Source organism: Pleurodeles waltl, chromosome 6, assembly GCF_031143425.1.
Source record: "Pleurodeles waltl isolate 20211129_DDA chromosome 6, aPleWal1.hap1.20221129, whole genome shotgun sequence".
Classification (NCBI taxonomy): domain Eukaryota; kingdom Metazoa; phylum Chordata; class Amphibia; order Caudata; family Salamandridae; genus Pleurodeles; species Pleurodeles waltl.
In genome coordinates, this window is record NC_090445.1 from 844,350,039 (window position 1) to 844,375,613 (window position 25,575).

At 43.9% G+C, this 25,575-nt stretch overlaps 1 protein-coding gene across 2 annotated transcripts in view; it reads left to right on the forward strand.

The window, feature by feature from the left end:
• DPCD (deleted in primary ciliary dyskinesia homolog (mouse)) overlaps positions 1 to 25,575 on the forward strand; it is a 94,842-nt gene that overhangs the window by 20,149 nt on the left and 49,118 nt on the right. For both annotated transcript variants that reach the window (XM_069239562.1, XM_069239563.1), the window contains exons 2-3: positions 494 to 574; positions 16,474 to 16,598. In XM_069239562.1, coding sequence (XP_069095663.1) covers positions 494 to 574; positions 16,474 to 16,598 — 206 coding nt within the window. The remainder of the gene's footprint in view (positions 1 to 493; positions 575 to 16,473; positions 16,599 to 25,575) is intronic.

Sequence of the window (25,575 nt, forward strand, 5' to 3'; positions counted from 1 at the left end):
ACCCCCAGGCCGTTGGGATCATGGATCCTGGCAATGCTGGCAGAACCCTGGTGGTCTGACCACCAGGTTCTTAATGTGGCAGTCAGACTGCCACAGCAGCAGCAGTCCTGACCCCACCATTAAAGCCAGCCTCGTAATGAGGCCCTAAGTCTTGAAAGCTCTTGCACTGGGATGTATGAGATTCATTTGCTAAAATAATTGAATTTACTTTATGTGTGATGTCACTGGTCTTCATTCTTCTTCCTTTTTCATAGAGCCATGTTTTCATTTAACATGCACCATGTAATTGCTATCTCAGCCTTGAAACTCTGGTATGTGATATATAACCTGTGTGGATGTGCCTAAGGATTGCACTTGCTAGCTATTCAAATCGGAAGCTTGAAATAGAGCTTAATTGCCATGAGAACATTCTTATCGGTTTTAGAAATAATGAAGTTTAAAGTGATTGAAATGCTAAAGTAATTTAAGTGTCTCTCATACTTGCCATTTATAGGAAGAAGGAAAGTACATTACCTTTTTACTGATGGGAAAGAAATGGCAGAAGAATATGACATGAAGACATGTGAGCTGTTGGGTAAGAGATATCCAGAGTGTCAGTGTGACTTTGCTCTTTAGCCACTTTTCCCCAAATAGTGAACAGTACATAACATAATTTATAAATAAATAAGCAGGATGCTAGCTTTCTGAATGTGTATGAATGGTTTAGATTCAGGTTTTGCATTTTGCATTTAGATTTTCCATTCTGAATACTCACCAATAATTTTTAGGAGTGTTGGAAGTGGTCACCTAATGAGGGTGGCTAGCAACAAACATTTATCTCCCATGTCTAGAATCCCAGATGTTTGTATGATACACTGGGCAAATTATGCTACTACGATTCTCATAAAATTACAGGCTAACCATTTATATAAAAGCAGCCTCAGATTAATAGATTGTGAACTTTCACCAAGTTGGGCAAAATGATCAAGTAGTTTTATTTATTTAAGGCTTTTCTATAGCACGAGAATTTGAACTTTAGGTCTTCTAAGTAAAGTGATTCTCTGCTTCTGAGTCCTCTTTGTCCTCCATATATGGTGAACAGGTTTGTCAACTGGGTGTGGTTCTTTAGGTGAATTGTTTTGCTACACAAAGGGATGAAGGACTGAGTTTCAGCATTCTGTCCATTATTGTTTTGCAAGCCAGACACTCAATCTTGAATGTGCTTCTGCTGTCCATAGATAGCCAAGGTAGGACTCTGAAAATCGTTGAGATGTTGTTATATTTTTTAGTAGATGCCGGAAGTCTCCCCAAGGAGGGAAGCTTTGCTATCAGGATTGGGAGTAACAAGTGAGGTGTGCCTACTATTAAATTGTACCCAAAATAATTTGTGAAATGACAAGGGCATGTGCTACAGGTTTTAGGTGGGTGTAGGAAAAGAACAGTTCTATCTATTTTTAAGTGACTTAACCCATTTGCTGCCAGGCCTTTTCTTCTTGGGTGCTGAGCCTTTTTTTGGCTATTTGGGGTAGTTCGCACTTAAGCCCTCATAACTTTTTGTCCACACAAGCTACGTCCTCATAACTTTTTGTCCACATAAGCTACCCATGCCAAATTTGCATCCTTTTTTCCAACATCCCAGGGATTCTAGAGGTACCCAGAGTTTGTGGCCTTCCCTGGAGGAGACCAAGAAATTAGCCAAAATACAGCTACAAGTTCTGTTTTAAAACAAAATGGGCAAAAAGGACTGCAGAAGAAAGCATGTTTTTTCCCCCTGAAAATTGCATCAACAAAGTGTTTGCAGTGCTAAAATCACCATGTTCTCAGCTTTCAGGAACAGGCAGACTTGAATCAGAAAACCACATTTTTCAACACAATTTTGGCACTTTACTGGGACGTACCCCATTTTAACTTTTTTTGTTGTTGTACTTTCAGCCTCCTTCCAGTTAGAGACCGACATGGGTGTGAAACCAATGCTGGATCCCAGACAACTAAACATTTCTGAAAAGTAAACAAAATTCTGAATTCAGCAAGGGGTTATTTGTGTAGATCCTTCAAGGTTTTCCTATGGGAAGTAACAGCTAAAATAAAAAAATATCGAAATTGAGGTGAAAAAAGAACAATTTCTGTCCTCGTTTTCTTCTATAACTTTTTCCAGCTATGGCAGATTTTTTTAAAGCAATCTACTGTTATGTCTGCTGGACTATTCTGGGTGTGGGGGTATAGAGGGCTTGTAGTTTCATCAAGAACCCTGGGTACCCAAAGCCAATAAATGAGCTGCACCTTGCAATGGGTTTTCGTTGTATCCAGGGTATACAGCAATTCATTTGGTGAAATATAAAGAGTGAAAAATTGGTATCAAGGAAACCTTTCTATTTCCAAAATGGGCTCAAGATAAGGTGCTTAGAAGCAGTGGTTATTTGCACATCTCTGAATTCCAGGGTCCCCATACTAGCATGTGAATTACAGGGCATTTCTCAAATAATCGTCTTACATTTGAAAGGAAACAATGTAGAGGAAGACAAGGGGCAATACCACTTGTTCTTCTTTTCTGTGTGCCCCCAAGTCTACCGATAAAAATGACACCTCATTTATGTGGCTAGGCCTAGTGCCCTCGACAGGAAACGCAACATGGACACATTACATTTTTACATTGAAATCTGATGTGTTTTGTGGAAAGTGCATAGCTGTGGATTTTTTTTTGCCTCTAGCTCAGCCGGCACCTAGGTAAACCTTCCAAACTTGTGCATTTTTTTAAAAACTAGACGCCTAGGGAAATCCAGGTTGGAGTGTCTTGTGGGGCTCTCACCAGGTTCTGTTACCCAGAAACCTCAAAATGTGGCAAAGAACACTTATCCCTCACATTTTGGTGCTGCAAAGTTCTGGAATCTGAGAGGAGCCACAAACTTCCTTCCACCCAGCTTGCCCTGAGTCTCCCGATAAAAATGGTCCTCACTTGTGTGGGAAGGCCTAGTGCCTGCGGCAGGAAATGCCCCAAAACACTACCTGGACACATCAAAATTATCAATTGCAAAACAACTTGTTTTTGCAAGGGGGGGAGGGACACCCGCATTTTTTGGTACTGGGCTCAGCAGCCATCTAGGGAATCCTACCAAACCCAGACATTTCTGAAAACCTCAAAAAATCTAATTTACCCCACATTTCTTTGTGGGATCATCGCACTGGCACACATTTCCTACCACACAATGTTCCCCTTAGTCTCTCGATAAAAATTATACATCACTTGTGTAGGTGGGCCAAGTGCCTGTGAGAGGGAAGAGCCAAAACCATGTTGAAATTGAAAGGGAACTGAAACGGGTCCAAAAGGGCAGTTTAGAAAAAAAAAAGTTTTTAGGCCGACAAGTGGGGCAGAATCTTTATCGGTATAGATGCGACAATGCTGGGTGGTAGGAATTTTGTGGATTCCTGCAAATTCCGGAAGGTTCCATCACAAAAATGTGGGGAAAATGTGTGATTTCAAGCAAAGTTGGAGGTTTGCAGGGCATTGTGGGTTAGAAAATGGTGCGGTGCATGTGAAGCACATCACCCTGGACCCATCCAGATGTTTAGTTTTCAGATGTGTCTAGGTCTCTTAGATTTTTCTATATGGCAGCGTCTCAAAGTCCAAAAAGTGCAGCCGTCACCAAGTTGGAGGATTTTGAGAGTTAGCCAAGATCTCATGGCCCAAATGTAAGACCAGAACCCAAAATAATCAAATGTCCTTTTGCTTGCTGTTGGGATAAGATCTTTTAGTGTGCGGGGGGAGAGCTGAAAGACTGTTACCCCCTTCAGTTGGGGTGGGGGCATAACCATGCCCTTACTGGTTAGTAGCCACCACCCCACTATTTTTTATTTGTTTTAATTCCCTGGCATCTAGTAGGCTGTTTGTCCCCGGGGAGTGGATCGGGGGATATTGCCCCATCTGCCCACCGGTGGGCAGAACAACTTTGTCCAAATTTATTTGGGGTGGGGGCAATATGGCCATACCCCCCACGCTCTTTTAAAAAAAAAAAAAGTCTTCCCTGGTGTCTAGTGGACCTTGGGGACAGCTGGGCCTTACACAAATAGGCCAATCTGCCCCCCAGAGGGGCAGAAATGGCCAGCAGTTATGTGCCCCCATGGTGAGCGACTCTTGCCTAAGGGGCTGCCACCCCAGACAAAACACACACTCACATACCAATCCCTGATATCTAGGATTGACCTAATAAAAATAGTCCGATCTGCCACCAAGGTGGGCACAAATGGCCTAAAATAAAATTGCCCCCCCCAGGGTGGTGACCCTTGCCTAAGGTGTAGCTCCATATCTGTAAAAAACTAAAATCCCTGGTGCCTAGTGGTTCCTGCCCCCCTTGGGGGCTGATCTGCGTAATTAAAATAGGCCGATCTGCCCCCACGGGGGGCAGAAATGGCCTAAAAATATTTTGCCCCCTGGGGAGCAACCCTCATGTCAATAAACAAATAAAAAAAAACTGGTGTCTAGTGGTTTCTGCCCTCTTGGGGGCAGGTTGGCCTGACAAACATACGCTGATCTGCCCCTAAGGGTGGCAGAAATGGCCTAAAATAAATGTGCCCCCCTTGGGGAGTGACCCTTGCCTAAGGGGCCTGTTCACTCCAGTAAAAAAAAAAAAAAAATCCCTGGTGTCTAGAGGTTTCTTCCCCTCTTGGGGGCAGATGGGCATAATTAATTAATATAGGCCGATCTACCCCCAAGGGGGGGCAGAAATGGCCTAAAAGATAATTGCCCCCCTGGGGCACGACCTTTGCCCAAGGGGCCACTCTCCTCATGTCCAATTCATTAAAAAAAAATTAAGTCCCTGGTGTCTAGTGGGTATTTCTGTGGCCCGATCGCACAAAAATGCTCAGAGAGCTATGCTTTCATTTATCTTCCGATCCCGCTGGAAGCTTATGGGGGTGACCTCTGAGAGGTCAGCGTGCAATCGGGGGTGGGGGGCTGGGTGGTGGGGAAGCGATTTCCCCTTCTTCCCTGCCCAGGGGAGGGGTGGGAGGCCCACGGGGGCTGTGCTCCCCCTGTGGGCCAGGTGCAGGATGAGCTGGTCTCGTCCACTGCACATGGCAAACGTGGCTGAGAGCGAGACCAGCTCGTCCTGGGCACCCAAGAGGTTAATGTGATAATTGGTTGTTTTGGCTTTTTGTTAATGTGCTGGCCTAATGTAGAGGTGAAATCACAAGTACAGTACAAGTTTACTGCAAAAGAGGTAGATGGTGGAAAAACACTTACCTCAAGTTCACTAACGAGTGAAGGATCACATATTTTCACGAAGGTGTGAGAAGTAAGAACTAAGTGGTGGTGATTTATTATTAGGAAGTATTTCGAAAACCAGATTTGGAGCTTTGTCTAGCAGAAACGAAGGACACGTTGCCATTGATTGAACAAGCTGTCAATTAAAGTTGTGCATCATCCCTATATTCATGTATGGCGAAACATTCCCCTTCAAATAATGTTCTAAGTGGCTTAAAATAAAGGTTGAAAAGTGCAGGTCCTAGGATACACCCATGAGGGGTCACAAGGCATTAGTGCGGGATCATGGGTGGACTACTCAATATTAACCAGATAATATTCACTCAATAGACATGATGAAAACCGGTTCAGTTATTTTTTTATCAGATGTGGTGAATGCTGCTGAAAGGTAAGGACAAAGAAGCAGGAATCTCCTTCATTCAAGATGGAGTGTATGTCATCCATCACTTTGAGAGTGCCTGCTTCAATTCTGCAGCCAACACAAAAGCCAGTTTAGTAGCTCACTAGACAAGATTCCATTCAAAATAGGTATAATGTATGGGCATTCTTCCAAAATGTATATTTTAAAGCTTTCACAATCACTGTTGCTCAAAAAAGACTTGGTGCCTGATTTAGATCTCGGCAGACAGGTTACTTTGTCACAACGGTGACGGATATCCCGTCCGCTGAAATATAAATCTCACAGGATATGATAGGATTTATATTTTGGCGGATGGGATATCTGTCACCGTTGTCATGGAGTAACCCATCCGCCGAGATCTAAATCTGCGCCTTGGTGTGGTATATGATTAGTGTAAGTCTGGGTTCTGTTAGCTATAGTTACCTGGTGAAGCAGTCACTTTTTCAAGCCATTGCATTTCTCTGGCAGGTTAAACAAACCAGCATTTGGAAAAAGGTTGCAAATAATACTTTGCCAAAACATATCTGGTTGCAAGCAACATGGAGGAAGAACAGACTATGGAGATTAAGGAACCATCTCTTAAAGTTTCCTTTCTATCTACAGGCAGCTCCATAACCAGCTATGTATTTTAAAGATCCCTGAAAACGTGGCCAAACTTCTGGTTTGTTTAGTATGCCACACTGAATACTACATTGGTACATTGTAAATCCTGCCTCCAACCAAATAGAAGAACAAATGCATTATTTTGATATATTTCCGGAAACAGACCCAAAATTATCACTTGCAGCATTTCTCAAAAATCAACAGCAACTGATCCTGTTTAATATACATGTTGAGACAATTTATAACCATCTGCTCCTTGTGGGGGTGAAATTGCACATGCATGATTAGGGCTCCCATTTGCAATTTACAGTAACCAGAGAAAATAACACTCTAGCCTTCAAGTGAGATGCAAAAAGTGAGGCGGGGTCTTTAAAAGCAGCATTGCCAGTATAATTGAGGGACATAGCGTAAATAAGATAACTAACTTTTTGTGATCGCTACAGTGTGCCACTGACTGGTATGTTTGTGCAACATTAAGTAAAACATGTGAAATATGAACAGGAACTAAATTACTGACACAGAATACCTTAATGATTTTTACACTAATTGTTCAGAAATCAATCCATGTGATGTGACAGTAAAGTAAAGAACATGAATATAGGGGCTAAGGGACCTGTTTTAATGTCTGTTTTTAATTACTAACTGGTCTGAGACATGGAGGGACTGGGCTCCCTCAAAGCCCTGGCAATACTGTTCGCACCATAATTAGGAAATTCCGTCATAATTAACTGAATGTGCTTGAATGTATTCAGCTCTGGGATTCTTGCATGCACTGGCAAGACACATGTGCAGCGTTCAAAAAATATTTCAAGGACATTATGGGGGTCATTACGACCCTGTCAGACTTCTGCATTACGACTGTGGCAGTAGCGCCACAGTCAGACCGACAGCACTGCCAGATTACTAGTTTTAGTCGGTCTGACAGTGCTGGCGGTCCTAATCCGCCAGGGCAGTGCTGAAAGCAGCGCTGCCCTGGGAATTAAGAGTCTCTTCTCTGCCAGCGATTACATGGCGGTAGCACCGCCATCTAAAGGCTGGCGGAGACCGTTGCAGTGGGCACTTGGCATGGGGCGTGGAAGGGCCCTCCTTGCCAGCCCCTCTTTGCAGACAGTGAACATCACGACGGGTGCTGGTGCACCCTACACACTACAGCATTGCGTCCGGCTCTCTTATGAGCCGGGGACAATGCTGTATGGTGTTTCCTGCTGGGCCAGTGGGAAACTCTTAATGGGGCCCGCGGGAAGGTGGTCGTACAGGCAGCAACCTGCCCATCGGGGCTTCGGCTGACGGGCTTTTCCATCCCCCGAAGTCATAATGACCCCCCCCATGTCCATATTACCTGGCAGTGTTTAAGACAAGGGGTAAAACTTCGAATCCGCCTTAGCAAAGATAAGTCATGGCCAGTAATGTGGTTTTGTACTGTTTTTAGATTTTTAAAAGTCTGCCTGATGACAAAGACAGAATATGTGAGAAGAACTTGATTATTGGAAGCTCGTGTATGAAAGATTACACCAACCACTTAGCTAAAATGCATGAAAGTAAATCAGAACAAGCTCAATAAATATGCTGAAACAACTCCTGGACCTTAGTACCCTTTTCTGCACTTTTTCTATAATTTAAAACTGATTATACCATAAGTATAAAGTATCTTTATATAACTCAGCCGTGCATGATCTCCCTGGGCCTACCTTTGTGCAACAACAATAACTACTGAGAACATCAAACAAATCTCATTTGTGGACGCCACTTCTACAGGGAGTGCAGAATTATTAGGCAAATGAGTATTTTGACCACATCATCCTCTTTATGCATGTTGTCTTACTCCAAGCTGTATAGGCTCGAAAGCCTACTACCAATTAAGCATATTAGGTGATGTGCATCTCTGTAATGAGAAGGGGTGTGGTCTAATGACATCAACACCCTATATCAGGTGTGCATAATTATTAGGCAACTTCCTTTCCTTTGGCAAAATGGGTCAAAAGAAGGACTTGACAGGCTCAGAAAAGTCAAAAATAGTGAGATATCTTGCAGAGGAATGCAGCACTCTTAAAATTGCAAAGCTTCTGAAGCGTGATCATCGAACAATCAAGCGTTTCATTCAAAATAGTCAACAGGGTCGCAAGAAGCGTGTGGAAAAACCAAGGCGCAAAATAACTGCCCATGAACTGAGAAAAGTCAAGCGTGCAGCTGCCACGATGCCACTTGCCACCAGTTTGGCCATATTTCAGAGCTGCAACATCACTGGAGTGCCCAAAAGCACAGGGTGTGCAATACTCAGAGACATGGCCAAGGTAAGAAAGGCTGAAAGACGACCACCACTGAACAAGACACACAAGCTGAAACGTCAAGACTGGGCCAAGAAATATCTCAAGACTGATTTTCTAAGGTTTTATGGACTGATGAAATGAGAGCGAGTCTTGATGGGCCAGATGGATGGGCCCGTGGCTGGATTGGTAAAGGGCAGAGAGCTCCAGTCCGACTCAGACGCCAGCAAGGTGGAGGTGGAGTACTGGTTTGGGCTGGTATCATCAAAGATGAGCTTGTGGGGCCTTTTCGGGTTGAGGATGGAGTCAAGCTCAACTCCCAGTCCTACTGCCAGTTCCTGGTAGACACCTTCTTCAAGCAGTGGTACAGGAAGAAGTCTGCATCCTTCAAGAAAAACATGATTTTCATGCAGGACAATGCTCCATCACACGCGTCCAAGTACTCCACAGCGTGGCTGGCAAGAAAGGGTATAAAAGAAGGAAATCTAATGACATGGCCTCCTTGTTCACCTGATCTGAACCCCATTGAGAACCTGTGGTCCATCATCAAATGTAAGATTTACAAGGAGGGAAAACAGTACACCTCTCTGAACAGTGTCTGGGAGGCTGTGGTTGCTGCTGCACGCAATGTTGATGGTGAACAGATCAAAACACTGACAGAATCCATGGATGGCAGGCTTTTGAGTGTCCTTGCAAAGAAAGGTGGCTATATTGGTCACTGATTTGTTTTTGTTTTGTTTTTGAATGTCAGAAATGTATATTTGTGAATGTTGAGATGTTATATTGGTTTCACTGGTAATAATAAATAATTGAAATGGGTATATATTTGTTTTTTGTTAAGTTGCCTAATAATTATGCACAGTAATAGTCACCTGCACACACAGATATCCCCCTAACAAGCTAAAACTAAAAACAAACTAAAAACTACTTCCAAAAATATTCAGCTTTGATATTAATGAGTTTTTTGGGTTCATTGAGAACATGGTTGTTGTTCAATAATAAAATTAATCCTCAAAAATACAACTTGCCTAATAATTCTGCACTCCCTGTATTAATCTTCACATGACTGTCAGAAAAAGTCTGACTCATTCTGCTTGATTAATGTACCATAGCTCAGTTATGTGTTGTTCTGCTTCCTTTAAATTCAAATTATTTGCCCTCTTGTATGAAACTATTTTACAGTAGATAAGGCTCCGGATCATAAAATCAGAGTCCTTCTTATTTTTTATTTTTTTATGTTTATTTTTTTAATTCATCAAACCCAATTTGCGAAAAGGTGTTGACGAATCTTACTGAATCACTAATTGATTTTGGGAATAAATACCATTTCAGTGTTTGGAAAGGGTGTGTTAAGGGTGTCTCTCCCAGATACCAAATCTTTAAGGTATGTATTAATGTTTGGCGACAAAAATATTAAAACATTAATATTTTACTACCACCTCAAAGGAGAGGTGGTAAGCCATTCCCCAAAGGAAAGTGGTCCCAATGAGACCTCTTCCCAATAGTGAATGTTCATAAAAACGTTTTTATGAGCAGGTAATGGTCTGTGAAAGAAACTGCTGCTTGCTCATGTAAAAAGGTTTGTTGTGTAATGTTTTTCTATTTCTTTTTTTTTTTTTTTTTTAAACGCATCCCTGTTTCCTCCAAGAAAAAAGGGCTCAAATCAAACAAGCATTTGCAATGCAACGGGTCTCGCGTTTCCTCGTGTTAGAGCTGATAGCGTTGTAAACTCCTAACCCGACTTTTCACCTATCGGCAAAAGTGCATTTATGTACGTAACCCGAAAAAGTGCAATTAACTGTGTAAAGCACTTGACTTCTGCCAAGCGAGATCACGGTGGGAAAATAGAGAAAAAGTAGTCCACGAGGCGGACAGAAAACAGCGAGCCTCGCATGTTTTCTGTACTTGGTCGATGCGCTCGAGGAGGGCTATCCACCGGAAAAGGCATGACATGTGCATGCATTCCACTAATGAAATCAAGCAGATTCTAACAGGCAAGCCCACAAGCCAATGACAGACACTGACGTGACATGGACAGGGCTCCGAGCCCTTTTTAATTACTAAAGCGTCTCGCTTAGCGAAACGCATGCGCAAGCGCATGTGACGCATGCTCGACCCTAAAAAGGAAAACAAAAGGTTGCTTTATTTAAAGCAATCGTAGACAGTGGTGACTGCTGCCCCCAGCAGCCCACCATGCCTGTCATTGTAGCCAAGCATAGGGAGTCTCAGTTTACGGTCTACCTATTGCATACTAAAGAGGTAGGTCGAATTGATAACCATTACAAATCAGTGTTTTAAAAGCAGACCTTTTCATATATTGGTCAGTTTTCAAAATACCAATGAATTCCTTAGAAGGTGGTGCGCAAATTGCGACCACTCCTAACAAGTCCATTTTTTTGTAGATTCCATTTATGGAGTCGCAAATTGTGATCGTTATTCGTCACAATTTCGATTCTTAAATGGAACCTTTGTACATGAGGGCCCTATGATCTGGGGCTTTATTTCATCAACACATTTCAGATCTTCTTCTTCAGGATGAGTCCCTTTGCTTCATGTATTCACCAAACCTACAGAAAAACAGAAACAGTTTTATCAACATGTTTTTCTCAATATAGCTGTACTTCCCTAAATTAGCTTTTTCCAATAGAAAAACCAAACATCTTTTGTCAAAGCAATGCGTGCTTAAGGTAATAATGTTTATACCATCAATATAGAACATGAGGAAATAATAAACCCTCCCCCAAAAAGTCTCTTATGAATCCTACCCGCTTTCATCAGTCAGCATAAGGAAATATCATTGTAAAGCACAATGACACAGAGCACACCAGTATTTCAAAGGAAGGATCAAACTATATCAACTATCCCACTCTCTCAGATCATCAGAAATCAATTTTAGAAAAGTTCCTCAATTGAAAATGTCATCAATTGTTTCACCACTGAAATTAAATTACCCGAAAACATACGCTATCCAGAACATTTGACTTTCTTGAACATAATGAAAACACGTCTATGCTACTTATAATTTACTTCACAAATCTGCTTCACTAAATACAACAGCTCTTTGTTGTCATATTCAGGGTTTTAGCTCTACATACAAACCCTTCTTTGCAGGATCCTGGTATACAGCTGTGCACAGTACAAGGCACTAAACTCTCTGCAGCACATGTTGGTATGGCCATAACCTATTAGAGCTATATCTCAGAGGGCTAGTGTGGAAGAATATCTTATAACAGTCCAGATCCACACTGTCCATACGTAAACCCCAATGACTATGCCAACTACCAGCCCATCACTCACCTACCCTTCATCTGCAAAAGCAGTCTGTGCTTAATCCCTAGATCACCTCAGTGCTAACGTCCTCCCGCGTGACCCCCAATCTGGCTTCTGATCACGCAACAGCATGGAAAGATCAATCAACACCAGTTTGTACACCTGGGCACCTCCAGGTCCCAAAGGATTCCTATAATCTGTGGAATCTTCCATGGTTCAGTACTGTATCTGGTCATCTTCAAACTCTACGTGGAGCACCTTGGGTTCTACTTACACACAACTGCTTCAAGATTCTCTAATATGCCAATGATGCACAACTCTCCCTGAAAGTCACCTTAACTGAAGACATCTTGTGCCTCAAACACTACCTGCACCTCATACAGACATGAACGTCTAGCACCTATATGAAGTTTAACCCAACTGAGGCAGAAATCATGTCATTTGCCAAAAACAACAAGCAGGAAATAGCACAAAACTGACTTAATGACAAACACCTTATGGCTTGGAAACCCAACTTTCACCACATGCCTGGTCCCTTTGTTTCACCTTGGACCCAGTCCTCACCCTCAAGGCCCTCTCACTCCTAAACAGGAATGTCTTCAGTTTTTTTCTAAATTTCACCAGAGAGTTAAATCAATCTGATATGAGTAGGAAGCTGATTCCACGCCTTGGCGGCTAAGACTGATAAAGAAGAACCTTCACGGCACTGTCTTTTAAAGTGTGGGGCCACCAGTAAGCCAGCCGTACCAGAACGAAGAGGTCGCTCCGGACAGTATTCCATCATCCTCTCGTTGAGGTACTTTGTTCCCCATTTATAGAGACCTTGATGAGCCAGTGTTAATGCCTTAAATATAATCCGTTGCTGAACAGTTAGGCAGTGCAGTTTTTGTCACAATGGAGACACCCTAGAGCACCTAGGAATTTTAAACAATAGGCGAACCGCCATGTTCTGCATAACTTGTAGTCGGTTCATTAAGTAATCTGGCGGATCCAGATTAAGAGCTTTGACATAGTCCAGTCTAGAGAGAATCAATGATCTCTCTAATTTCACCTGGGCTTCATGTGGGAGGTAGTTTAAGAATTTGTTCAGTATAAGCAAAATCCAGCAGCAAGACTCACTACAGCTGATACCTAAGCTCCAAATGAGAGCTGTGTGTCAAAAATGATCCCTACATTTCTAGCTGCCAATGGAGGAGGAGGAGGGGGCAGAGCTAACTTAGGCCAGGCTCTAACCCATTCAGGTGATGGATCACAACCAAATAATTGAACTTCTGTCTTATCTGGATTACATTGTAGTTTATTAACTTTCAGCCAGTCCAACACCACCACCATACAGCCTGCGAAAGCTCCTTTGGCCATAGCAGAGTTTCCATCATAAGTGAGCAGAAGTTGGGTGTCGTCCACATACGAGATGACTCTGATATTAAAGGATTCCACCAACACCGCCAAGAGAGCAACATAGATATTAAAAAGAATAGGACTAAGGGAAGAGCCCTGCGGTACTCCCCATCTTTTGCCCTTGACCTCAGATGTCAATGGCTTCATCCAAACAACCTGCTCCCGACGAGCCAAAAAGGAACTCAGTCAGCTATGCAGTCACCCCCAGGTGGTCAAGCCTGAGCAGCAAGATGTTATGATTGACCGTATCGAATGCTGCCGACAGGTCTAATAGCACCAGGGCAACATTAAGATCTAAGTCCAATCAGACGGACTCAGCAATCTCGAGCAGGGCTGGCGGGCTATAAACCCTGATTGCAAGGGATGAAGCAAGTTGATCTCATCCAGGAAAATGGTGATCTGTTGATTCACCAATCTTTCGAGGACCTTAGCCACCGCTGGTAGTATGGAGACAGGTCTAAAATTTGACAATGGGTCCGAGTCGGCGTTGGCCTTTTCAAGGAGAGGAATTACATTAGCCTGTTTCTATTCCTTCAGAAATATTCCCTCCTGAAGAGAGGCCTCAAACAGCTGATGATAAACTGGGCCAATAATATCTGCTACAGGTTTCAGCATCTGATGGGGGTTGAGGTCCATAGGTGCTCCTGATTTACCGTGGGAGAAGGCAGAAACCACCTCGGCCACAAGTAGAACCAGAAATGTCAGGCCACAAGGCATCTTCGTGATTGATCGCGGGTGTACCCAGGAGTCTCTCCGACCCGGGTTTATCGATTCACCGGCCGGATCTATGACCGCATGCTGACTGCTTCGGCAGCAGCCTTACCTTACAAATCAGTCGACCCCCTGAAAACACGGTGCTCCTTGGCAGTTTATAGCTTCTGGATGTTTTGAACCACCCCACAATCCTAGACTATTCCACTACCTAAGTCTCTTGATACTACGACTACAGACAAGTGCAGATCCACAGACCTGGGACTATTCCATATCTTCTGGAAGATGTCCTTGACCTACTGATTGGTTCTTTACACTGGAATCCAGATGCTACCAAGTATGTTATCCTTGTCCTGATGATGACCTCTTGACTCACCTTAAATACGGGGTCGAAACGTCGACACATCTCCAAAGAGTGGATGAGACATTTACAAAGGAATTTTTGTGAAACTTCAGGGCTTCCTGGATTGAAGGAGCCACTCGAAGTTCATAATTTTCTTTATACCACACTCTGCACTGACTGTATATATCACCTTCACTTACCCTCACTTTAGCACTTTCACTGTTTTTTAGGAGCACCTACCAAGACAAATGTAAAATATAATACTCTTTCGCGAACAGAATCACATGTTCAATCTATATTTACATGAAAAATGCCTGGACTAATATGATCAAAGTTATACATGGAGTAATAAATGTATGTTTGTATTACATTTATGGTACACAGAGAATTTCTTAAGTCTTTTGTATCCCGCGGATGTCTAGGTTACTTCCCCCTTGCACTGACCTTTAACGCTACTTCAGGCCACAAGCACTGACATCCACCCAAGGCACTTTCCCAGCTCCGGCGAAATGTAGTGACCCGGAAATATTTGCCTTAATTTTGAGGACCTTATCCTAAAAAAAAAATCACTGAGGTGGGCACAAAGACCTTAACTAGGGTCTAGTGGTGGAGAGGATGCTTTCGCATCTGTAGATCTTGTCACAATTTGGAAAATCTCTTTGTTGTCATTATCAGCTTCCTTAACACATTGAGTATAGAATGTGCCCTGGGCCTTTTTAATTAATTTTTATGGTAAGTACATAATAACTTCTTATAAATAGCTTTATGTGGTTCCAAGTACTGCATACGCTGAACTCTTTCCAGCTTCTTACATGCTGCCCGTTCCCATGCTAACTCTATTGAAAACCGGTGGGCAGAGCAAGTCTCTGGTGCCCCTCTACACAATCACTGCAAGTACAACATCAGACCGAAACTAAGGAGTGTAAAAAAGAAAAAACGGGGCAGCAGACCTTTTACCATTCTGCACCAAGGATCTTGATCAACAGTCCCATAAAGATTAACCAACAAGACAGTTGAGACAGACCTCTTTAAAGAACACTACAACAAAACGCAGTAACAGTGCAATAACCAGTACTCCTATCTATTGTTGACTTTCTGCTGGTCTTTGACCCTCTAAAGCAGTGTTCCCAACCTGTGGTCCGTGGACCCCTGGGGGTCCGCGAAGCCTCCTTAGGGGGTCCACGACTGCTTAGAAAATTAAATAATATTAACAGCTTAATAGAGTGTATACAAATAAAGTGGCTAATTGTACGATTGAAAATGTAAAAACTTACTGTAAATGTCAAGGAATTCGAAATGGAAGGCTAAAAATTACATTAGTATCCTCAAATTGATTCATGAGAGCAGTGCAGGTGCATCAAACAGAACATAGTATGGCGGATGCATGGCTTCCATTGGATTTAGAAATCTTTACTTTCCTATTAACATTCATTTTTTTATTTTATTTATATTTGTTTGCAAATTAAAATGTGGTATCCTTTTGTCTATGTGTTGGATGAATGCTTGTATCTGTACTGTTTTGTGTATTGTTTTGCGTTTCAAATCATCAGCAATGTTTAGGACAGGGTCTCTGGCTTCCAGTAATGACTCCGTGGGGGGGGGTCCCCAAATTACAATAATTATCCAGTGGGGGTCCCTGGGTTCCAGTAATGATAAAGTGGGGGTCCTCAGAAGTCAAAAGGTTGGGAACCACTGCTGTACAGCACTCCCCTGCCTTCTTGACTTGGTTTGTGCTACACAAATACCACATACATAAAAAGGTGAGTATAGATATAGCATGAAACTAACAGTGCTGAAACATGTGTAAAAGGGTTGGTCTCGTATTGCTGTAATGCACCAAGATTCAGCAAAAGAGCAAGGCTTCAGCATTCCCTCCATTTATTATTCTGTCGGTACCATTCACTGTGCTTGATGTTTTAAAGAGGCAGGATTTGAAAAATAATAAAGTATTGCTACTCTTTCTAGCATTGCTGGGGATATGTGTCACAGATATTTCTGAGAAACAATATTTTCTCCTGTTCCCTTTCAAAAGAACTCAAAAAGAGATTCCTTTTACACTTGCTTCATGACATTGCCAGTCATCCTAAGGTGACATTAGATTAAATGAGCAGGAACAACTCAAAGTACCTTGTTTATAGTTGTGTTTGTGTGTGTGCTGGTGAGGGGGGTGGGGGGTGGGGGTGAGGCTTGCACGTATGACCTTTCCTACATATTTAAACAATCTTTTTTTTCTTACTACCATTCCCAGTTAGGAAATGGAGACAGAAAAGTACTCTTGGAGCCTCTGGGCTTTGGCAGGTAGAGGTGGGAGAACCTGCTCCCTCTGCGGCTGGCAGCTTGGACACCGAACACATAAAAGAAAGTAATTCAAATGTATGTATAACTCACTGTTTGGGGAGTATCATTCTTTACAACCTTTTGCGTTGTTTCAACTGTCAACAGGAACACGTTTTAACTTCCTTAGAATGTGTAGTTCATGAACAAGGTACCTCAAAAATTGTCACTCACTGCGAAAGCTAACATTTGTTGCCAGGTTTGTATCTCACTGCTGAGCAGAACCATTTAAAGTTCTTTAGAACTGTTTTAACTGGCCGCATTTCAAATATTGGCTGTTCATAAGACGCCCTGGTCACCTTTACATCATCAAATAACATGAAAGAAAAATTCACCATGAAACGCCCAAAAACTGTTAAAAGATGGAAACATTGGTAAATACCTCAGTTTTGTGAATGGTAAATGAAGCGCATCTTTTGTTCCACGTAATAAACTCCCAATTAAAATAAAATCACATTTTGAAGAGGTTAAATTACTTAGACTGCCTTTAGTAACTAAAAGAGTCGTCAAGAATTCACCACATTAAACTTGTCTCGTTGCTGTTGACTCTACGTGAATTATCGGACGCACTAATGAAAAGGCTTTTGAATATGTCATTAGTAAAATGTTAAATGCAGGGAAAGGGTTTGAGTTTATTTAATAACTATGTGAAACATGTTACTCTACATGTCGCTGCTGAGTGTTCAAAAACATTATGAAGATTTCTTCACTATATAACCTTTTCCTGCCACATCCGAGACCCCTAAATCTCTAGTAACGATTATTATCACAGATGATTAGCCAAACCACTGTGGCTCATCTTTACAGTCTCCTCAGTATAGTACCATAACAGGCGCTGAGCATTTTTAAATGAGAGCGTTGGTACCACCGGACTGCATTTTTTTTTTTTTTTTTTTTTAAATCTGTTTATTAAACACATCACACGAATAACCGTACATGTCACTCGAATTAGTAAGAGAATAAACATTTTTCCCTTGTCATGTGCCACTGCACGTACTTGTAATTCCCATACAGTACGGTTACATTTTTAATGTACTGACATACAACTTAACTTGAAACAATTTAGAACAATAGCAGTAGGCATATCTATAGTTTTACTTAAGTATATTTAATAGTATTCTAAGTGACTACGGTAACATTCAGCTATATAGGCATGAGGTATGTTAGTGCTTGTTTGCATGTTATATGGTTTGTATTGGGGCGAGGGCAGGGGTAACAGGGCATCGGCCTCTTCTGTCAATTTGTGTGTTTATGTCTGGGTGAAGTTGCGCTTGTTATCCAACTGTACATTTTCGGGCTGATATGGCGAGGTTAGTTAAGGTACTACGTCAGGTGTGATATGTTTTTTTTTTTTTTTTTTTTTTTTTTCGTGATTGCTTAGTATTTACTTACAGGCTGTTTTGTTCATGTCACGTATTTCAAGGGGGGTATTTATCATCTCTAGACTCTATTTGTACTACAAAGTGGTCCCAGTGTTCGGCACCCTCTTGTATCTGGCCTCTGAGTTGCAGCTGTTTTAGAGTGTGGGCCTCCGCTAGTGTGGAGCAGTGTAAGGCTGCAAGCCAAGCGTGATAGGGTGGGGCATTAGGGGCCTTCCAGTGTGTAGCGATCAATCGTTTGTATATTACAAACGCAAGATCTATAAACTTGTGAGTATGTTTTTCATTCTTGCCCCGGCGACGTATGCCCAGCAAGCAGGATTCTGGTGTGGGAGGAAGCGTGTTTTCTATTATATCTGCAACCGTCTCGGTGATGCGGCACCAGCCAGTATGTATTGCGCGGCATTCCCAAACCATATGGTAGAAATTTGCTGCAGGGGTTGCACATCTAGGGCATTCTGGTTTAGAGTTTGGGTATATTTTGTTGATACGGGACGGAGATAGATATGCTTGATGAATATAATTGAATTGGGTATATCTTAGTCTAACGTTACGGGATACAGTTTTAATCGTGGTAAGGGCAGCTTTCCAGGACTTCTGGTCGACTGGTGTGGGGAGGACCCCATCCCAGCGGCTTTTAACTTGGGTCAGAACAGTACAGGTATCTGTAAGGAGTATTTTATATAATTTAGTAATGCTGCCCTTTATATTTCCTTTAGTGAGTAATGAGGTGAGTAGAGGGGATTCGTCGGGTTCATTTAGGTTGCGCCCCCAAAAGTTTTGTAGAAGTTTGTTAATGGCATTAAATGTTAAGAAGGCCCCAGGTTGCATGATACCGGCAGAAACGAGTTCTGCAAAAGTGCTTGCTTTAGAGCACGAGTACAGGTCCCCCGTGTTCAATGTCTTGGTTACCCGTATATCATGGTGCTGGGAGAGAGCTTGGACGCCTGGTAACTGAGCCAAAGGTATTGCAGGCGAGTAAGGGGGAGTTGGGGTTTTGCCCTGAACATATCTCCGCCAGCAGTATCTGGCTGTTTCTACCAGGGGATTTCTGTTAGATGGGTAAGGAGGTTTGGACATAAGTGATGTCAATATCGTTTGTGGTGCCACACAAGACATTATCGCTGTACATTCTGGGGTGGGTGGTTCATTAAGCCATGTGGCTATCCATTGGAGTTGGGCTGCTGCATAGTATAACTCAAAATTCGGCATGCCGAGTCCACCTTCCTCCTGTGGATATTGTGTAATGGCTAGGGCTACTCTCCGTCTGTCCCTGCCCCACAGCAAATCTGTTAGCAGGGAATGTAGTTTATGAAAGAATGAACGTGGTAGGGACAATGGGAGCGCCATGAAATAATATAAAAATCTAGGTAATATTAACATTTTAGCTATGGCCGTTCGGCCCATGGGCGATAGTGGGAGGGAGCTCCAAAATGCCATAGATCCCCGAGTTGAGCGTAGCAGCCTATCGAAATTGCCCTCGCGTAGGTCTGTCATGGAGTGGTAGACCTGAATCCCCAGATATTTAAAGGTCTGGTATGCCCATGTCAGTTGGTGTAGTGGTAATAACGTTTGCTTCTCAGTGGGTATACGGGTAAGCGGGAAAATACATGATTTCGCCCAATTAACGCATAGGCCAGAGGATAAAGCAAAGTTATCCAGGATTTGTATAACTTCTGTGAGGGAGGAGGTATAGTTCCGCAAATATATTAAAGCATCATCCGCGTATAAGGAAATAATATGGTATATGTTGGATTCTCGGATGCCCCATCTGCTTGCCCAGCTGCGGAGTTTAATTGCCAATGGCTCCATAGCTATTGCAAATAATAAAGGGGATAGAGGGCATCCTTGTCTAGTGCCTCTTCCGATGGGGAACGCCTCTGATATCATTTGGCCCGTTTTAACGCGGGCTGTTGGTTTTGCGTATAGCGTGGCAATCCAGTTGATGAAACCGGTTTGAAAGCCGAACGCCTTCAGTGTGCGGAAGAGATATTCCCATCCGAGCGTGTCGAACGCCTTCTCTATGTCCAATGCCACAGCCACTGCCTCAGTTTCTGTGGCATTGTGTAATATACGTATTAGGCGTCTTATGTTTAGAAAAGTGTTCCTCCCTGGTACAAATCCAGATTGATCATGATGGATTAAGTCTGATAAATAAGGGAGTAGCCTATTTGCTAGGATTTTCCCCAGGAGTTTACAGTCAGTATTTAACAGGGAGAGTGGTCTATAGGATTTGACATCAAGTGGGTCGCGTCCTGGTTTTGGTAGCACCACTATCAATGCTTCGCGCATGGAATCTGGCAACTGCTTTCTATTTCGTGCCTCATTAAATACCTCGATCAAAGGCTGTAGGAGATGAGCGGATAATGAGCTATAATATTCCATTGGTAGTCCGTCTGAGCCAGGGGTTTTACCACGTGCCATTTGAGAGAGAGCTGTGCGTAGTTCTTCGCTAGTGATGGGACCATCCAATGTGGCAGCGCTATCAATGATATTCCTATTTTGGGGAATCAATGAGAGGAGTTCAGAAAGTTGTTGTTCATTTGGAGGGTTAGTGGGCTGATATAGGGAGCAATAATATGTATGAAAGGACTTATTGATTCCGGCTTGAGTGTTAATCACTTCCCCTGTGTGTGTTCTTATCGCGCCTATAGGTGAGGACTGTAATGGTTGTCGGACCAACCATGCTAGTAGTTTGCCCGATCTGTCACCTTCAGCATGCTGCCGGGCTTTAAAATGTCTATAGTCATGTCTGCTGAGTCTGGCATCAGCTTCTTTGTAGTCAGATTTTAGCGAGTTTAGTGTTTCAAGCGAGGTCACGCTAGTGGTGGCTTCGGTCTCTACCTTGTGCATTTTAGATTCTATCTCTAGTAGTTCCCTGTTAAGCATTCTTTTGACCCCTAATGAGGCTGCAAGGCAGTGGCCGCGTATAACCACTTTATGAGCGTCCCATTCCGTGGCGCGCGCTGTTGCTGTGTTTTTATTTAATGCAAAATAATCCGATAGGCATTTAGCTAGTTCAGCATGATAAGGAGGATCTATGAGGGCATCTGGTTGTAAACGCCATGTGGGAATGCACGTATGTGTGCGACCCATTCTCAGGGTAGCTTGAAGCGGATTATGATCAGATATTGTGCGAGCCAGGTAGCCTGATGTGATTATCTTTGGAATGATGTCTTTTGATGCGAATATCATATCTATTCTAGTGCATAATTTATGCACTGGGGAGTAGAAAGAGTATTCGCGGTGTGTGGGGTGGCCAGTTCTCCAAATTTCACTTAGCCTATTATTGGAGGCCCACTCAGCAAGTTCGAGTGAAGCACGTTTAGCTAGGGTATTATCCAACTGAGGGGTAGAGCGGTCTCTGTGAATGTCTAATACGCTATTAAAGTCACCGCCCCAAATGGTATCCATCTCCGGATCATTGAGTTTACTACTGTTAAGTGTCCGTAGAAATTCCCATTGATTTGAATTGGGAGTATATATTGATGCTAATGCCATGGGATCCCCATCTAGGGCACCCTCCAAAAGGACATATCGGCCACCTGGGTCACATTGTACGCGGGACGTAACATAGGGGACCCCAGGGGCTATCCAAATCGCCACTCCCCTAGCATATGTTGAAAAGGTGGTGCCATATAATTGTCCTTTCCATTTAACTTTTGTATACTCCAAAGAGGGCTTAGCCAGATGTGTCTCTTGTAACATGGCGAAATGTATTTGATGTCTCCTAAGGTATGCGTGTATCTGTTGCCGCTTACGCGGAGATGCCATGCCCCTTATATTCCAAGTGAGTATTTTATACTGCGGGTTATACTGTTGTCTTTGGGTTGCCATGGATCATTTGTACTTGTGTGTATAGACTTTGTGAGTTTGGTGGGCCGGCATTTTTTGCATCTATAGTGTATGTCACGCCCATTGCGCCTAGCCAATTTATACTGCGGATACCTAGTGTGTGCTTGTTATTAGCAAACAAATAACATATACTTCGAATACTATAAGCTAAAATATGCCTCTCTGTTGTGACTCTGCTGATTAAAACAATAACATTAACTATAACTAACAATAACGGTGGTTGCGGCAAGGGTTTTAACGATACAATACTTGCCAACCAGGTGGAACGGTCCATATGGTGCGGGGGTGTTTCAAATAAGTAAGTTCAAGTCAATGCTGGTCCGACCCGTTATGTTCTTGTTGAAGTGGCTGCTTTCTGGGGCCAACCGTGAGTCTGTTGCTGCAGTCAAGGGTAGCGACGAAGCAGAGGCGGGGTCAGTGTGCAGCAGTAAATTTTAGCGGGCGATTAGTGGCTTCTTCTGTAGGATATCATGTACCGTTGTGTCCGAGACTGGTATACATTAGCAGATGTGGTCCGCTGTTCGTGGAGTAAGATTGGGGAAACAAGTAGAATCTGTAGAGTCAGAAAATACCCCAAGCTCGGATTCTAATCCCGATTGCGTCGATACGGACCCCGGGGATGCATTGGCGAAGAGGGAAGTGGTTTGCAGTAGTAGAGAGCGTTCCACGCGAGACTGTTCAGGAGTAGGTTTAGTGTCTGGTTGCCTGCGGGGTTTGCGTTTGACACTAGAAGGGTGATTTTTGTCTTTGGGGTTTCTTGTATTTAACGGGTCAGCGAGTCCCTTTGCGTGAAGCCAAGTCCATGCATCTTCTGGTGAGGTAAAAAAAAGAGTGCGGGTATCATCCTGTATACGAAGTTTGGCCGGGAACAGCAGAGCGTATTTGATGTTGTGGTCTCTTAGTCGCTCTTTGACCCGAAAAAATGAGTTACGCTTTTTCTGTACCTCTGCTGTAAAGTCCGGATAGGCCGATATGTCTGCTCCTTCGAAGCGCATTGGGCCTGTTTTACGAAACAGTTGCAATATGAGGTCCCTATCACGGTAATTGAGGAGTCTTGTTATTAATGGACGGGGCTGAGAGCCAGGTGGCGGGGGTTTTCCGGGAACCCTGTGGGCGCGTTCTATTGAGAAGAACTTCGGGACATCGTCCTTCAGTACTGTTTCTATTAGCCATTGTTCAATGAACAGTTCTGCGCATGGATCCTCAACACGCTCAGGAAACCCCACGAAGCGGATATTGTTACGTCTTGACCTTCCTTCTGCGTCCTCGGCTTTGCGCCTCAGTTCCCCCAGTTCAGCTGTTGCAGCCCCCATTTGCGATTGGAGTTTGGTTATCGCTGGTGAGAGGAGTGATGTGTCTTTTTCCAATCCTGCGACCTTTTCAGCTAACGCATGTTGGTCTACACGCAATATGTTAACATCTTCGATTACCGAGCCTATTTTTGCTTCCAGGGTAATTTTGGTGTCTAGTATAGCTTGTAAAATCTTTTCAAATTGCGTTGTGTGTGTTTGGAGTGTTATTTCCATCTTTTGTAGCGCTTGTTGTGTGGCCGAGGTCTCCGCAGTTGGTGGAGGGGCACCAGCATCCATATTCCCAGAAGGTGCGCGCGGGGCCTTTGGTTTGCCCATTGATTATTTACGTGGCGGTATTGCTGTTAGCAATTGTCTTTTAAGTGACTTCGATAGGTTAGGAATGCAAAGGTTTGTTCCTTTAAAGTGGAAATCTTGCTACGTGTCAGGTAGATAAGTTACTCCTCATTCGGATGTTGGAGCACCGTGTCCGTTACGATTGCGCGTTGTTGCAGAGAAGTAGGGCCCTTAACTTGGGATCAAACAGCGCTGTTTGGAGTAGTGAGGGCTAGACAGTAGTACTTTGCCTGCGTGATGTACACACTTTATAATAAAGAGCCTCAGGCCTGTCTGGTTAGAGCGCTGAGGGGAACGCTGCGGCTGGATATAATGTTGTGCCCTGTTGCGTGTTTTATTGCTGGAGGGGTCCCTTTTTATTATTGTGCTGCTACATGAAGGTTGGGACTAGTAGGGCACAGTTTTCTTTGGTGGTCCTGACTTTTCTTTCTCTTTTTTTTTTTTTTTTTTTGTATTATTTTATGTTTCCCCAGTTGTCTTTGCTCCTTATTTCTTAGCTATTTGTTGGTCCAGGTTTGGTCCAGGGAACGCCTACACAGTGTCACAGGGTGTTTTCAGCCTGCCGCCCTGGGTGTAGTGTCACGAGTCAAGGGCACACCCTTTTCCCTGGGGATCACAGTTTAGGCTCGCGTGGCAGCCTCGAGAGTCCAAGGTGGCCGATTGTCCCAACGGCAATAATTATTCGGGGCGAGTGGAGCGAGCTGGCTCCCCCCGGGAGCGCAGCTCGTATCAGGTTATTCACGGCCCACAGAGAGGGCCGCCGCTCCAGACACGCGGCCCTGGACCAGGGGTGCGGGCGCCGACTCACCGCTGCCGGAGCCCGCCCCCCTCCTCGGGAAGCCGGGCCAGAGCTCAGCGCGCCGGGAACCCGTCCGCGGCACCCGGCGCGGTCGCTATGATGCAGGAGGCGTCACGGCTTAACGGCCCAGCGAGCGAGGTCCAAGCCCCGCTGAACGCGTCGGCCGCTCCCGGGACCGCAGCCGACTTCTTGGCTCCCGGAGTGGAGCGAGCCGGCCCCTCCCGGGAGCGCAGCTCGCATCAGATTATTCACGGCCCACGGAGAGGGCCGCCGCTCCCGACACGCGGCCCCGGATCAGGGGTGCAGGCACCGACTCACCGCTGCCGGAGCCCACCCCCCTCCTCGGGAAGCCGGGTCAAATCTCAGCGCGCCGGGAACCCGTCCGCGGCTCCCGGCGCGGTCGCTATGATGCAGGAGGCGTCACGGCTCGACGGCTCCAGCGAGCGAGGCCCAAGCTCCGCTGAACTCGTCGGCCGCTCCCAGGACCGCAACTTCTTGGCTCCCGGAGCACCCCGGTCGGGTTTAAGTGAGGCAGTGACGACGCCCCAGAAAGAGCATGCGGCGTCTCGCACGGTCGATGGTGCGGGCGCCTGTTGTAGGATGATAGACACGGGCCGGGATCAGAGCTACAGATTATGCGACCATCCCGGTCGCCATTTTGGCCACGCCCCCACCACCGGACTGCATTGATGTAGTTGCCAGCCCAAAGCATTCTGGGCTCATCATTTCAAAGTGCCAACTTTTGGCACCTCCCACTAGATGTACAAATGAGAATATTGCACTTCTTAGCAGGGGTGTGTATTCGGGCTAGTTTCTGAATACAATTAATCACATTGCTACTTTTGTATCTTTGACTCCTGCTGTTATTTTCAAAATAATTCATGTGTATATTTTACACTGCAGATTTGCTGCACTCTGCCTACAAAGTAACTGAAGTGTGGCTTACTGTAAAAGTAATTTGCTAGCAAAGTAAACTGATATATATATATTCACTGAAAAAGCAAAGGTTACAGGTGCATTATAGTTAGGAAATAGAATTTAAAAAAAACATTGAAATTCACTTTAAAAAGATTACAGAGACGTTATAGTTAGGCTCACATTTTAAACGTACAAAACCATGTAAATTCTCCTGTTATAGTTATCTCAAGTAACTATAACTTTTTTCAGTGAATTTCTATGTTATTTTTTTATTGTTAAGTAATTTCTATACATTAATTCAACCACCGACCCGCACTGCCTTGGCCCGTGCACAAAAAGGGTTGGCTGCAGGGCCTAGCCTATGGCCAGTCTCTGTGTCCATCCCACTATAATTACCCAACCCCACATCGCGCACTGCC